The sequence below is a fragment of the Hordeum vulgare genome, unplaced genomic scaffold (genome assembly GCF_904849725.1).
Source record: "Hordeum vulgare subsp. vulgare unplaced genomic scaffold, MorexV3_pseudomolecules_assembly, whole genome shotgun sequence".
Taxonomy (NCBI): Eukaryota; Viridiplantae; Streptophyta; class Magnoliopsida; order Poales; family Poaceae; genus Hordeum; species Hordeum vulgare.
The window spans coordinates 5,001-21,052 of NW_025422593.1; the positions used below are offsets into that span (position 1 = coordinate 5,001).

The 16,052-nt window shown below is 37.2% G+C and overlaps 4 protein-coding genes and 2 non-coding genes across 6 annotated transcripts; 2 read left to right on the forward strand and 4 right to left on the reverse strand.

The window, feature by feature from the left end:
- The first annotated feature begins 1,847 nt into the window (after positions 1–1,847).
- On the forward strand, positions 1,848–4,441 carry LOC123420868 (50S ribosomal protein L2, chloroplastic). The gene is made up of 3 exons (XM_045107444.1): positions 1,848–1,882; positions 2,374–2,780; positions 3,444–4,441. The coding sequence occupies exons 1-3, from the start codon at positions 1,848–1,850 to the stop codon at positions 3,872–3,874; spliced, it is 873 nt and encodes a 290-aa protein (XP_044963379.1). The 3' UTR covers positions 3,875–4,441.
- Positions 4,442–4,509: 68 nt separating this feature from the next.
- On the reverse strand, positions 4,510–5,696 carry LOC123420873 (photosystem II protein D1). The gene has a single exon (XM_045107449.1). It carries the CDS (start codon positions 5,605–5,607, stop codon positions 4,546–4,548), a length of 1,062 nt encoding a protein of 353 aa, XP_044963384.1. The 5' UTR covers positions 5,608–5,696; the 3' UTR covers positions 4,510–4,545.
- Positions 5,697–6,039: 343 nt separating this feature from the next.
- LOC123420871 (maturase K) lies at positions 6,040–7,668 on the reverse strand. Its single transcript, XM_045107447.1, has one exon. It carries the CDS (start codon positions 7,666–7,668, stop codon positions 6,133–6,135), a length of 1,536 nt encoding a protein of 511 aa, XP_044963382.1. The 3' UTR covers positions 6,040–6,132.
- A 4,348-nt stretch (positions 7,669–12,016) lies between these two features.
- On the reverse strand, positions 12,017–12,104 carry TRNAS-GCU. Its single transcript has one exon. It is a non-coding gene; the product is annotated as a tRNA-Ser (tRNA).
- Positions 12,105–13,081: 977 nt separating this feature from the next.
- On the forward strand, positions 13,082–14,277 carry LOC123420872 (photosystem II D2 protein). The gene has a single exon (XM_045107448.1). The coding sequence runs from the start codon at positions 13,086–13,088 to the stop codon at positions 14,145–14,147; it is 1,062 nt and encodes a 353-aa protein (XP_044963383.1). The 5' UTR covers positions 13,082–13,085; the 3' UTR covers positions 14,148–14,277.
- A 1,384-nt stretch (positions 14,278–15,661) lies between these two features.
- TRNAS-UGA lies at positions 15,662–15,749 on the reverse strand. Its single transcript has one exon. It is a non-coding gene; the product is annotated as a tRNA-Ser (tRNA).
- Between the last annotated feature and the right edge of the window lie 303 nt (positions 15,750–16,052).

Here is a 16,052-nt window from a genome sequence, read left to right on the forward strand (position 1 = left end):
AGGAAGAGGAAACCACAAGAGTGAAGACTAGTAGAGTCTCGTCTTTTGTCATTCTTTGCTCCTTTTTCACTCAATGATTCCTTCGAATTTGCCGACCAAAAATTCTATATGTCTATTCTATCTATGATATTTCTATATATATAGAATATGATATCTAATATGACATCCGATTTGTCAAAGGGATTGGATTGGTGACTTACCCATTCAGTGACTTTGGCACTGGACGTTCCAAAAACGGGTACTATCGGATCGGGTGAATTAGAGAATAGACAGAGGTCCGTTGGCATTTCAGCCTTTCTTCTCCTTTCAGGGCCTATCCGAAAGAGAATCCAGTACCTCTTGGTCCTGAATATCAGAATAGGACGAACGAACCGGCCTCCGCGGATATCTTTGCTTCGGAACAAAACCCTGCAATCAAATAGATTGTCCCAAGGGCGCCATATTCTAGGAGCCCAAGTTATGCTATTGAAAATTCGTTCCTCTAGCAGTTCCGGTTTGAGCATTCCGTTCCCTTTTTCAAACTCCACTTCTTTTCATATAGCAATCCCTGATCAAAGAGAGAACAATATCCATTTCAAAACATTTATAACAGATTCCTTAGTTCGGACCGACGAAGTAATGTCACTCGACTATTATCAACCTGACTGCAATCTTTTTCTGTCGGTAAGGATTGCACCAGAGCACCTTCTACTTCTAATAGGCCATGAACTATAGATAGAGAAGAATCATTCTGAGCGAGTACATAAGAAGCGATCCACTTTTTTTCATCGGTTCCAGGGGAAGACCAAAGATCTTGCGCGGCAGGTCCGCCAGAAAAACTCAAAAGAGAAAGAAGTCTCGTTAATCTCTTCATGCTCGTTCCAAGTTCGAAGTACCTTTTGGCCAAAGAAAAACCCGCTTCCTGACACGATTGCCTCTTTATCTTTATATAGATAGATTCTATGGGGTTATTACTTAGTAAGTCTATTTTGTACAAGAGCCCCTCCTATCTGATAGAAAAGGGTCCCATGATCCCGAGCCGATCTTACCTTGGCTCGCAAACCCCAAGTTTGTCTATGAAGAGCTAATCTAATTGTATTTTTTTCTAGAATGGATTTCTTATGTGGAATACTAATGGATAGGGCCTCGTTGCTAAGTGCTACAAGATCTAGTGCACTGGAACTCGTGGTTATGGACCCGAATCCTTTAGTATGGAACATTGTCTTTTCCAAGTAAAAACCCCTAGTATATGAAAGAATGAAAAGGTGCTTTCGTTCTTGTGGAATAAGAAGCCCTCGTACCTTAATGAAAGGAAAATCGTAATTTTTCGTTAGGTATTTGACCAAATAGGATCGTCCAGTTCCTATAGAACCTATCACTAAAATACCCGATAGGGCTAAGCGGAACGAAAAGGGTTTTCCATGAGATGGTAAATGAAAACGATTAGTCCCACACGAGGTTTGGGAATAAGTGATTGTCTGATAATGAGCAAGGAATATACGTCTTTCTGCTAAAGAGGATCTATTAAACTCATAATTCATTAGATCCTTGTTATCAATGCCAACTAGGTATCATAAGGAAATGGATCCCGGTTGTTCAATCCTTTGATAACCAAGGTCATTCTTTGCTAAAGAGAAATGATCACTATGAGTCAGACTCAATAGAATTGGATCCATTCCAAATAGCGAGAATTAGGATTCTTGATCCCTCTCAATCTCTCTTTCAATTCGAGGATCCAGAGAGGTGTTTTCATAGTCATCTCCGAATATTTGCCATCTCGGAATATTTTCGATTTCATTTTTCTATGATATGTCTTTCTATATGAAAATTGGTTATTTACGATGTACGATGATCCCTGTTAAGCATCCATGGCTGAATGGTTAAAGCGCCCAACTCATAATTGGTAAATTTGCGGGTTCAATTCCTGCTGGATGCACACGAACGGGAACATTCCATAAGTCTATTGGAACTGGCTCTCTATCCATGGAATCTCATCCATCATCCATACATAACGAATTGGTATGGTATATTCATACCATAACATAAGAACAATAAGAACTCGAATTCTTATCGATACTGGAACTCAGAGCATAGGAGGGAAAGTCGATTTATGGATGGAATCAAATACGCAGTATTTACAGAAAAAAGTCTTCGTTTATTGGGAAAGAATCAATATACTTTTAATGTCGAATCGGGATTCACTAAGACAGAAATAAAGCATTGGGTCGAACTCTTCTTTGGTGTTAAGGTGGTAGCTGTGAATAGCCATCGACTACCTGGAAAAGGTAGAAGAATAGGACCTATTCTGGGCCATACAATGCATTACAGACGTATGATCATTACCCTTCAACCGGGTTATTCTATTCCACTTCTAGATAGAGAAAAAAACTAAAGGAGAATACTTAATAATACGGCGAAACATTTATACAAAACACCTATCCCGAGCACACGCAAGGGAACCGTAGACAGGCAAGTGAAATCCAATCCACGAAATAATTTGATCCATGGACGGCACCGTTGTGGTAAAGGTCGTAATTCCAGAGGAATCATTACCGCAAGGCATAGAGGGGGAGGTCATAAGCGCCTATACCGTAAAATAGATTTTCGACGGAATCAAAAAGACATATCTGGTAGAATCGTAACCATAGAATACGACCCTAATCGAAATGCATACATTTGTCTCATACACTATGGGGATGGTGAGAAGAGATATATTTTACATCCCAGAGGGGCTATAATTGGAGATACTATTGTTTCTGGTACAAAAGTTCCTATATCAATGGGAAATGCCCTACCTTTGAGTGCGGTTTGAACTATTGATTTACGTAATTGGAAGTAACCAATTAGGTTTACGACGAAACCTAGAAATCGATCACTGATCCAATTTGACTACCTCTACGGGATAGACCTCAACAGAAAACTGTTGAGTAACGGCAGCAAGTGATTGAGTTCAGTAGTTCCTCATAGAAAATTATTGACTCTAGAGATATGGTAATATGGAGAAGACAAAATTGTTTGAAGCACGCACAGAACCGGAAGCGCCCCTTGTTTCAAAGAGAGGAGGACGGGTTATTCACATTTAATTTGATGGTCAGAGGCAAATTGAAAGCTAAGCAGTGGTAATTAAGACCCCCGGGGGAAAATAGGGATGTCTCCTACGTTACCCATAATATGTGGAAGTATCGACGTAATTTCATAGAGTCATTCGATCTGAATGCTACATGAAGAACATAAGCCAGATGACGGAACGCAGAGACCTAGGATGTAGAAGATCATAACATGAGCGATTCGGCAGATTTGGATTCCTTTCCTATATATCCACTCATGTGGTACTTCATCATATGATTCATATAAGATCCATCTGTCTAGAGATCGTCATATACATCTAGAAAGCCGTATGCTTTGGAAGAAGCTTGTACAGTTTGGGAAGGGGTTTTTTGAGAGAAAAGAAGAATCTACTTCAACCGATATGCCCTTAGGCACGGCCATGCATAACATAGAAATCACACGTGGAAGGGGTGGGCAATTAGCTAGAGCAGCAGGTGCTGTAGCGAAACTCATTGCAAAAGAGGGTAAATCGGCCACTTTAAGATTACCATCTGGGGAGGTCCGTTTAGTATCCCAAAATTGCTTAGCAACAGTCGGACAAGTGGGTAATGTTGGGGTGAACCAAAAAAGTTTGGGTAGAGCCGGATCTAAGTGTTGGCTAGGTAAACGCCCCGTAGTAAGAGGGGTAGTTATGAACCCTGTGGACCACCCCCATGGGGGCGGTGAAGGGAAAGCTCCCATTGGTAGAAAAAAACCCACAACCCCTTGGGGTTATCCTGCGCTTGGAAGAAGAACTAGGAAAAGGAAAAAATATAGCGATAGTTTTATTCTTCGTCGCCGTAAGTAAATACGTAACTAGGAATATGGAAAATTGCATTTTTGGAATTTGCAATAATGCGATGGGCGAACGACGGGAATTGAACCCGCGCATGGTGGATTCACAATCCACTGCCTTGATCCACTTGGCTACATCCGCCCCTTATCCAGCTAAAGGATTTTTTTCTTTTTTCCGTTGATCATTATTCTATTTATTCTGACCTCCGTACTTCGATCGAGATATTGGACATAGAATGCCACTCTTTAAAAAGGAAAAAAGGAGTAATCAGCTGTGACACGAAAAAAAACGAATCCTTTTGTAGCTCATCATTTATTGGCAAAGATAGAAAAGGTCAATATGAAGGAGGAGAAAGAAACAATAGTAACGTGGTCCCGGGCATCTAGCATTCTACCCACAATGGTTGGCCATACAATTGCGATTCATAATGGAAAGGAACATATACCTATTTACATAACAAATCCTATGGTAGGTCGCAAATTGGGAGAATTCGTGCCTACTCGGCATTTTACGAGTTATGAAAATGCAAGAAAGGATACTAAATCTCGTCGTTAACTGAATTCTGAATAGAAAGATTAAGAAGAAAAAAAAGATTCAAAATACCCAATATCTTGCTAGAACAAGATATTGGGTATTTTTGTCTTTTCTTTCTTCAAAAATTCTTATATGTTAGCAGAAAAACCTTATCCATTAATAGCTGGAACTTCAACAGCAGCTAAGTCTAGAGGGAAGTTGTGAGCATTACGTTCGTGCATTACTTCCATACCAAGGTTAGCACGGTTGATGATATCAGCCCAAGTATTAATAACGCGACCTTGACTATCAACTACAGATTGGTTGAAATTGAAACCATTTAGGTTGAAAGCCATAGTACTAATACCTAAAGCAGTGAACCAGATTCCTACTACAGGCCAAGCAGCCAAGAAGAAGTGTAAAGAACGAGAGTTGTTGAAACTAGCATATTGGAAGATTAATCGGCCAAAATAACCATGAGCAGCCACAATATTATAAGTCTCTTCCTCTTGACCAAATTTGTAACCCTCATTAGCAGATTCATTTTCAGTAGTTTCCCTGATCAAACTAGAGGTTACCAAGGAACCATGCATAGCACTGAATAGGGAACCGCCGAATACACCAGCTACACCTAACATGTGGAATGGATGCATAAGGATGTTGTGCTCTGCCTGGAATACAATCATAAAGTTGAAAGTACCAGAGATTCCTAAAGGCATACCATCAGAAAAGCTTCCTTGACCAATAGGGTAAATCAAGAAAACAGCAGTAGCAGCTGCAACAGGAGCTGAATATGCAACAGCAATCCAAGGACGCATACCCAGACGGAAACTAAGTTCCCACTCACGACCCATATAACAAGCTACACCAAGTAAGAAGTGTAGAACAATTAGCTCATAAGGACCACCATTGTATAACCACTCATCAACAGATGCAGCTTCCCAAATTGGGTAAAAGTGCAATCCGATCGCCGCAGAAGTAGGAATAATAGCACCAGAGATAATATTGTTTCCATAAAGTAAAGAACCAGAAACAGGCTCGCGAATACCATCAATATCTACTGGAGGGGCAGCGATGAAGGCGATAATAAATACAGAAGTTGCGGTCAATAAGGTAGGGATCATCAAAACACCGAACCATCCGATGTAAAGACGATTTTCAGTGCTAGTTATCCAGTTGCAGAAGCGACCCCACAGGCTTGTACTTTCGCGTCTCTCTAAAATTGCAGTCATGGTAAGATCTTGGTTTATTCAAATTGCAAGGACTCCCAAGCACACGTATTAACTAGAATATAGATAATAGAAGGCTTGTTATTTAACAGTATAACATAGACTATATACCAATGTCAACCAAGTCAGCCCAAAGATTGGCTATCCATATAAATAAATTAACCAAACCAATAATTTTGTATTTGTAAATGAAGTGAGTAAAAGTTAAAAACTTTGATGGGTCTTTTCTATATGGGTTGCCCGGGACTCGAACCCGGAACTAGTCGGATGGAGTAGATAATTCTTCCTTGTTACAATAGAGAAAAATCCCTCCCCAAATCGTGCTTGCATTTTTCATTGCACACGACTTTCCCTATGTAGAAATAGCCAATATTCTATTCCAAAGAGGAAGTTCTACTAATTTTTTAATTAGTAAGTTGATTCACCTACTCTTTATTATAATAAAAGGAACATTTCAGAATGAAAAATATGAAAGTTTTTTCTTGATCATTTATCAACCCTTTCCTGTTTATTAGTTTTGTCTAATGATTAATTAAGAGGGTTGACCAGGTCATTGATACCTATAATATCCAAATACCAAATACGCTCAGTGTGTGATCCACTGAAAGAAAAAAGAGTTGTTTTGGTGAACATCAAAGAAAAAACTTGCTCTTCTTCCGTAAAAAATTCTTCTAAAAATGCCGAACCCAATCGTTGCATAAAAGTTCGTACCGTGCTTTTATGTTTACGAGCTAAAGTTCTAGCGCATGAAAGTCGAAGTATATACTTTAGTCGATACAAAGTCCGTTTTTTCGAAGATCCACTATGATAATGAAAAAGATTTCTACATATCCGACCAAATCGATCAAGAATATCCCAATCTGATAAATCCGTCCAAATGGGTTTACTAATAGGATGCCCCGATCCAGTACAAAATTGAGCTTTTGATAAGTATCCTATGAGGAGAGTAGCGGGGACTATGGTATCGAATTTTTTCATTCGAGTATCTATGAGAAATGAATTCTCCAGCATTTGATTCCTTACCAACAAAGGACTTTTTGGTACACTTGAAAGGTATCCCATAAAATCGAAGCAAGAGTTTGCTAATTGGTTTATATGGATTCTTCGCGGCTGAGTCCAAAAAAAGAAATAATATTGCCAGAAATTGATAAGGTAGCATTTCCATTTCTTTTTCAAAAAAAAACTGCCTTTTGATGCAAGAATTGCCTTTCCTTGATATCGAACATAATGTATAAGAGGATCCATAAAGAACCATAAGGTTTTCCGAGAAAAACCAGGGTACATTATCCCAAAATGTTCCATCTTCCTAGAAAAGTGGATTCGTTCCAGAAAAGTTCCAGAATATGCTAATGGTAAGCAAGAAGATTGTTTACGAAGAAACAACAAGAAAAATTCATATTCTGATACATAAGAGTTATATAGGAATTTAACTAGTCTTTTATTTTCTTTTTGAAAAAAAAGAATGGATTTCATTGAAGTAATAAAACTATTCCAATTCGAATAGTAGTTGAGAAAGAATCGCAATAAATGCAAAGATGGAACATCTTGGATACGGTATTGAAGGAGTTGAACCAAGATTTCCAAATGGATAGGATAGGGTATTTCTATATGTGATAGATAATCCAAATGCAAAAATTTGTCTTCTAAAAAGGGAAATATTGAATGAATAGAGCGTAAATTCTGAAACTTTGGTATTTCTTTTTCTTTCGGACAAGATAATTCCCGTAGCGAGAATGGGATTTCCACAACAATCGCAAACCCCTCAGATAGAATCTGAGAATAAAACTCAGAATAAAAAAAAATTTTGTAATCCAATAATCGATCTTGATTAGGATGATTAACCGAGTTATCCAAAAAATTCTGCTGATACATTCGAATAATTAAACGTTTCACAAGTAGTGAACTAAATTTCTTGTTATTCCAACTAACTATTTCCACAGGTTCAGAACCGTTTAATCCATAATCATGAGCAAATGCATAAATATACTCCTGAAAGAGAAGTGGGTAGACAAAGTATTGTTGACGAGATTTCTGTTTTTCTGAATACCCTTCGAATTTTTCCATTTGTATTTCTACTTGAATCAGAGAGAAGAAGCATTTCTCGGTTTATCGAATGATGATACATAGTGCAATATGGTCAGAACAGGGTGTTGCATTTTTAATACAAACCCTGGAAAGAAAGGGAGTCTAATCCACGGATCTTTTTCCGCTCCTTTTCTACCGAATTAGTTTATGTTTGTTCTAAATTACAAAAAAGAACAGAACAAGTTTTTTATTTTTGCAGGCCAATCGCTCTTTTGACTTTGGAATACAGCCTCTTTATCAATATACTGCTTCTTTTACACATTCAATCCATAACATCCCTTATTCAATCCATAATCAAGAATAATTAGGATTTCTAAAAAAAAAGAAAAAATAAAGGGTCCACTCATAGGAAAACCCAACCTTTCCCCACATCCGGCACTAATCTATTTTTAACGTCTAATTAGAGCGGGGAATCCTTCCAATTAGGAAGTTAAGCTCGTTGCTTTTTATTTTACCAGAATTGGAGCCAGGCTCTATCCATTTATTCACTAGACCCAGAAAATCGTAATTTTGGATTCCATTCAAAAAAGATTGATTTTATTACGACATGCTATTTTTTCCATTCATTACCTTTGAGGATCAGTCGTGGTCTTCTAGACTCTACCAAGAGTCTGGACGAATTTGTTGTTTCATCCAAATGTGTAAAAGATCATAGTCGCACTTAAAAGCCGAGTACTCTACCATTGAGTTAGCAACCCAGATAAAAAAAGGATCTTAGATACGATCGAAATCCAAAAATCAATGGAATTACACCGCGCGCTTCTGTCAAAACATTGAACTAGCAAGACATCAAAAGAAAGATTTTATCGACCATGAAAAACACTCAAATGGCAAAACGAACAGGTCCGGTTAAATTCCACTAAAGTGAAAAAAAAGAGCGACCCTAATCACGATGGCCAAATTCTCCTTTTTTTAGCGATTTTTATTAAAAAAAATATATATTATATTGTATGAGAATACATGCAAGAGGAACACCCTTATCATTTGAGCGAAGTGTAAGCAGAAAAATTAAATATGGAGTGAGGATAAAGAGACCCATCTATCTACAAATTCTATTTGTTCAATAGACCTTTGTCAATGGAAATACAATGGTAAGAAAACAAATTAGATAGAAAAAGTAAATAAAATAGGGGCTTATGTTGGATTGGCACGATATAAATCCAAATAGGATTAAGAAAGAGGTAAATTGTGTCTAAATAATTAGACAACGAGGAATACTAATAATCTTCTCCTATCCTACTTTTTTATTCATTTAGTTCTTCAATTAACTCAAAGTTCTTTCTTTTTCTTTAAAGAATTCCGCCTTCCTTAAAATATCATAAACAGTTCTTGTCGGTTGAGCACCCTTTTCAAGGAAATAGAGAATAGCTGGAACATTTAAACAAGTTTGATTCTTTATCGGATCATAAAAACCTACTTTTCGAAGATCTCTTCCTTCTCTTCGAGATCGAACATCAATTGCAACGATTCGATAGACAGCTTATTGGGATAGATGTAGATAAACAACGCCCCCCCTAGAAACGTATAGGAGGTTTTCTCCTCATACGGCTCGAGAAAATGATTCGAATTTCTGTCGATAATAATAGAAATTAGACTATGACGTCCATTAATTTCCTTACAGAAAAAACAAATTTCATTTATACTCATGACTCAAGTTGGCTAATTCTGCCTGAGAAACTTCGAAGGCAAAATCCTTCAAAAATTTTTGAGTCGTCTTTAAACTCTTTTCTTTGTCTCATTTCGAACGAATTGACTTTTATTCCTTATTCTGATCCAACTCTGTTGTTGAGACAATTGAAAATTGTGTTTACTTGTTCTGGAATCCTTTATCTTTGATTTGTGAAATCCTTGGGTTTAGACATTACTTCGGGAATTCCTATTTTTTTCTTTCAAAAGAGTAGCAACATACCCTTTTTTCTTATTTCCTTCGATAAAGCATTTATCTCTTCTATAGAAATCTAATAAGGGGGATTGATTCTGATATACTTTTATTGGACTTTCTTCGTATTTTAACCTTTCGATTTATTTCTATATTAAGGATAGACTGACAAAGTTGGCCTAATTTATTAGTTTTCACTAACCCTAGATTCTTTCCCTTGATAAAAAATAAACTCTGTCCTCTCGAGCTCCATCGTGTACTATGTTACTTAAACCCTGCGCAAATTTGGTTCGGAACGAATAGAACAGGCTATGTCGAGCCAAGAGCATTTTCATTACTATGGAAAATGATGGATAGCAAAATCCACAATCGATCATGTCCTTCAAGTCGCACGTTGCTTTCTACCACATCGTTTTAAACGAAGTTTTACCATAACAAACATTCCTCTTTTCATTGCAAAGTGGTATAGAAAATTGATCCAATATGGATGGAATCATGAATAGTCATTGGTTTTGTTTTTTGTATACTAATTAAAATTAAAACTTGCTATCTATGGAGCAATATGGATAAAAGAAAGTAAGTATTTATCCGGGAAGCCTCCGCCAAGATCCAATTTATTTAAACCCATATTCGAATTCTATCATATGAATGAAACATAGAAAAAGACGACTAAACAAGTTTGCTTAAAACTTATTTATTATTAAATTTCCACCCTCAACGGATGGCTCGAGATGATCAATCTTGAAGTGAGAAGAGAAGGATTGACTCTTCCTCAATAAATAAACTATCAACCTCCAAAAAAGTTTAATTCATTTAATTACTAGAATTAGAATTCTATTAGTAATATATTTTTTCCGTACCAAAAACAATTAACTATAATAACTAAATAAACTATTCCAATGAATAGATTGAAAGTTTTTGGTAGTTAATTGTTTTTGGTACTTCTTCGACTCGAAGACCAAAAGGAAGAAAAAAATATGATTAAGTGATTATTAAGTGATTATTAAGTGATCATAGTAGAGGCATATCCTGAATGTGCCTGCTAGATCCCATTTTTTTCATGAAAATAAAGGTAGTCAATTTGACTGGACTTAAGACTTTATTATGTTTTCTGAGAAAACATAAGATATCATTATTCTCTTTAATAAACTTTTGTCTCATACGGAGTACTATATGATTTCACCGTTTGTTTCATCAGAAACAATCTGGGACGGAAGGATTCGAACCTCCGAGTAACGGGACCAAAACCCGCTGCCTTACCACTTGGCCACGCCCCATTTCGGGTTTTATGCGACACTAATAAACACTATTATGTTTATTTGTTATTCGTCAATACCATTTCAATTACATAAATAAAGAAGAGATATTCTCTTGCTAGTATTCTACACATGCAGATAATATAGAATCAAAAAAATGCATTGATCATTACATGGAATTCTATTAAGATATTATATGAAAGTCGAATTTATTCCACTCTCATTTGAGAGTGCGAATACAAGGAGGTATTTTGTGTTTGGGAAAGTCCGAAGAAAAAAAGATTTTGAATCTGCCTTTTCCTTCTTTCCCTTAAAAAAATAACTCAATCAAAATCCAATTATTTACTCTACAAGAATGAAATGCTTGTTATGCCTAATATACTTAGTTTAACCTGTATCTGTTTTAATTCTGTTCTTTATCCTACTAGTTTTTTCTTTGCCAAATTGCCCGAAGCTTATGCTATTTTCAATCCAATCGTGGATATTATGCCTGTTATACCTCTATTCTTTTTTCTATTAGCCTTTGTTTGGCAAGCTGCTGTAAGTTTTCGATGAAATCTTTAGTACTCTGTATGCCAAATTGAATGATGTGTTCATTCCAAAAAAAAAAATTAAAATGGGTAAAAGCCGAGAAGTTTTATATTTTTATATTATGAACCCTCAATTCTAAAATTGAAATTATTCTACATTGAATGGGTAGCTACAGCAATAAATTTGGATCAGCCTTTCTACTCCCCTGCACCTAGGTTGAGCAGGTACCTTTAGGTACCTACACAATACCTATTCAATACCACCTAACCCTATTTTTGCTATTGATAAGAGTTCTTATTATAAATGAATTCTTGCAATTTTTTTCCAGAATTCATTTTTGCATTTTTAGGTATCAAAAAAAACCATCCTAGTGGATCCGTGTGGTAAGGAAAAACTGGTAATCTATTCCTTAAAAAAAAATCTTGGAGATTATGTAATGCTTACTCTCAAACTTTTTGTTTATACAGTAGTGATATTCTTTGTTTCACTCTTTATCTTTGGATTCTTATCTAATGATCCAGGACGGAATCCTGGACGCGAGGAGTAAAAATTCAATTTTTTTTTTTTCTTACAAATTGGATTTGTTTCGTACATTTATCTATGAGAAAATCCGGGGGTCAGAATTCTTTCCAGTTTGAAAGTCCCAAATGATCCAAGGGAGCGGAAAGAGAGGGATTCGAACCCTCGGTACAAAAAAATTGTACAACGGATTAGCAATCCGCCGCTTTAGTCCACTCAGCCATCTCTCCACGTTCCAAAGCGAAAGGTTTCCGTGATATGATATAGGCAAGAAATAAGAAATAACGGTTGCAAAAAACCCCTTTTTTTCTTTCAAAAGTCTATAAAAATTATATTGCCAATTCCATTTTAGTTATATTCTTTTTTCTTAATGTTAATAAAAAAAAGAAGAAAATTCTTGTTTTTTCTTTGTAAAAATCGATATTGACCGAGAGACAATCAAATAGATTTTCTCTTTAGCGGGCATTTCCATATAGGACTTGTTATAATTATAATAAAACAAGCTATATATAAAAAAACGCTTTTTTTTTTTTTGTCGATTATTTATCAAGAAAGCAAAAAGGGTTCTTATCAAATCCACCATAAAATTGGAAAGAAGCATAAAGTAAGTAGACCTGACTCCTTGAATGATGCCTCTATCCGCTATTCTGATATATAAATTCGATGTAGATGAAATTGTATAAGCGAATTTTTCGTATTTCCTTAGACTTAGACCGCGCAAGACAAGAATTTTTCGCTATTTACGATTTCATATTCTTGTTACTAGATGTTCTATAGGAATAAGAAGAAATCGCAACTCCTTTGCGCTACACATAAAAATTGATTTCGAAGGTCCTTTTTTTTTTCAGAATCCTCCATTTTAGTTCTTCCCCCCATGCAATAGAGAGGGAATGGGAAAAAAGGGGTTACTTTTATTTTCATTTTTCCCTTAAAAGATAGACTTTGAAATAGGAGTCTTGGAATAATGCTGAATTCAAAGGTTTATTTCTATAAGTATAAGATAAGAAAAACAAATCGAATCAAATTCATGGATTTACAACGACCTCGGTTGTGACTCCATAGATAAAAATGGAAAATTTCTCTCTTCGAGACCATTGAAAAAGGGCATTGAACGAGAAAGAAATCGTCCACAGATATAAAACTATCATATGCCTTGGAAAGTGATATGAGGTGCTCGGAAATGGTTGAAGTAATTGAATAGGAGGATCACTATGACTATAGCCCTTGGTAGAGTTCCTAAAGAAGAAAATGATCTATTTGATACTATGGATGACTGGTTACGAAGGGACCGTTTCGTTTTTGTAGGATGGTCTGGCCTATTGCTCTTTCCTTGTGCTTATTTCGCTTTAGGGGGTTGGTTTACAGGGACAACTTTTGTAACTTCTTGGTATACCCATGGATTGGCAAGTTCCTATTTGGAAGGTTGTAATTTCTTAACCGCAGCAGTTTCTACCCCTGCCAATAGTTTAGCACACTCTTTGTTGCTACTATGGGGGCCAGAAGCACAAGGAGATTTTACTCGTTGGTGTCAATTAGGCGGTCTATGGACTTTTGTAGCTCTCCACGGGGCTTTTGCACTAATAGGTTTCATGTTACGCCAATTTGAACTTGCTCGGTCTGTTCAATTGCGGCCTTATAATGCAATCTCATTCTCTGGTCCAATTGCTGTTTTTGTTTCGGTATTCCTTATTTATCCACTGGGGCAATCTGGTTGGTTCTTTGCGCCGAGTTTTGGCGTAGCAGCGATATTTCGATTCATCCTTTTCTTCCAAGGATTTCATAATTGGACGTTGAACCCATTTCATATGATGGGAGTTGCCGGAGTATTAGGCGCGGCTCTGCTATGCGCTATTCATGGAGCAACCGTAGAAAACACTCTATTTGAGGACGGTGATGGTGCAAATACCTTCCGTGCTTTTAACCCAACTCAAGCTGAAGAAACTTATTCAATGGTCACTGCTAACCGCTTTTGGTCCCAAATCTTTGGTGTTGCTTTTTCCAATAAACGTTGGTTACATTTCTTTATGCTATTTGTACCCGTCACCGGTTTATGGATGAGTGCTATTGGCGTAGTTGGCTTGGCTCTGAACTTACGTGCCTATGACTTTGTTTCCCAGGAAATCCGTGCAGCGGAAGATCCTGAATTCGAGACTTTCTACACCAAAAATATTCTTTTAAACGAGGGTATTCGTGCGTGGATGGCAGCTCAGGATCAGCCTCATGAAAATCTTATATTCCCTGAGGAGGTTCTACCACGTGGAAACGCTCTTTAATGGAACTTTCGTTTTAGCTGGTCGTGACCAAGAAACCACCGGCTTTGCTTGGTGGGCTGGGAATGCCAGACTTATCAATTTGTCCGGTAAACTACTTGGAGCTCACGTAGCCCATGCCGGATTAATCGTATTCTGGGCCGGAGCAATGAACCTATTTGAAGTGGCCCATTTCGTACCAGAAAAGCCCATGTATGAACAAGGGTTGATTTTACTTCCACACTTAGCTACTCTAGGTTGGGGAGTAGGGCCAGGGGGGGAAGTTCTAGATACTTTTCCATACTTTGTATCTGGCGTACTTCACCTAATTTCCTCCGCAGTCTTAGGCTTCGGTGGCATTTATCACGCGCTTCTGGGACCCGAGACTCTTGAAGAATCTTTTCCATTCTTTGGTTATGTCTGGAAAGATAGAAATAAAATGACTACAATTTTGGGTATTCACTTAATTTTGTTAGGTCTAGGTGCTTTTCTTCTAGTACTCAAGGCTCTTTATTTTGGCGGTGTATATGATACCTGGGCCCCTGGGGGGGGAGATGTAAGAAAAATTACCAATTTGACCCTTAGTCCCAGTGTTATATTTGGTTATTTACTAAAATCTCCTTTTGGGGGAGAAGGGTGGATTGTTAGTGTAGATGATTTAGAAGATATAATTGGTGGACATGTATGGTTGGGTTTTATTTGTGTATTTGGGGGAATTTGGCATATTTTAACCAAACCCTTCGCATGGGCTCGCCGTGCATTTGTATGGTCTGGAGAAGCTTACTTGTCTTATAGTTTAGCTGCTTTATCTGTCTTTGGTTTTATCGCTTGTTGTTTTGTATGGTTCAATAATACAGCTTATCCGAGTGAGTTTTATGGACCCACCGGGCCAGAAGCTTCTCAAGCTCAAGCATTTACTTTTCTAGTTAGAGACCAGCGTCTTGGAGCTAATGTGGGATCCGCTCAAGGACCCACAGGTTTAGGGAAATATCTAATGCGTTCCCCAACTGGGGAGGTTATCTTTGGAGGGGAAACTATGCGTTTTTGGGACCTTCGTGCTCCATGGTTAGAACCTCTAAGGGGCCCCAACGGTTTGGACTTGAGTAGGTTGAAAAAAGACATACAACCTTGGCAAGAACGGCGCTCAGCAGAATATATGACCCACGCTCCTTTAGGCTCTTTAAATTCCGTGGGTGGCGTAGCGACCGAGATCAATGCAGTTAATTATGTCTCTCCTAGAAGTTGGTTATCAACTTCTCATTTTGTTCTAGGATTCTTCTTTTTTGTGGGCCATTTATGGCATGCAGGAAGAGCCCGAGCTGCTGCAGCAGGTTTTGAAAAGGGAATCGATCGTGATTTGGAACCTGTTCTTTACATGAACCCTCTTAACTAAGATTTTCTTATTTATACCTGTTCTACTTTTTTTCTGTTCTGGCTCGGTTATTCTATCTAGCCGAGCCATTCATTCCTTTTTATGAAAGAAAGATAAGGGACAGAATAAAAAAAAATGAAAGAAACAAACGTATTCAATAAGCAAAAGGAGAGAGAGGGATTCGAACCCTCGATAGTTCCTAGAACTATACCGGTTTTCAAGACCGGAGCTATCAACCACTCAGCCATCTCTCCACCGCCTAATCCTTATTTTACTCCTACAAATAGAACATAGCCATATAAAAAATAAAAATATTTATTAACCTCTAGAAAGATATCAGATACAAGTTCCTTTTCGATATATCTCTGTATACTGTATACACGGATACAGGATCCGCTATACCCGCTTGTGAAATAAAGACTAAATAACCTCCTCTCACCCCCATATCCAAATAAAAAAGAGGTTAAGTAATAAATTTTAATTAAAGAGAAGAATCAATGGATTCATGATTAAACCCCTCCTACTTCTTGTATTTTTTTACAATTTTGGTTAAGTGA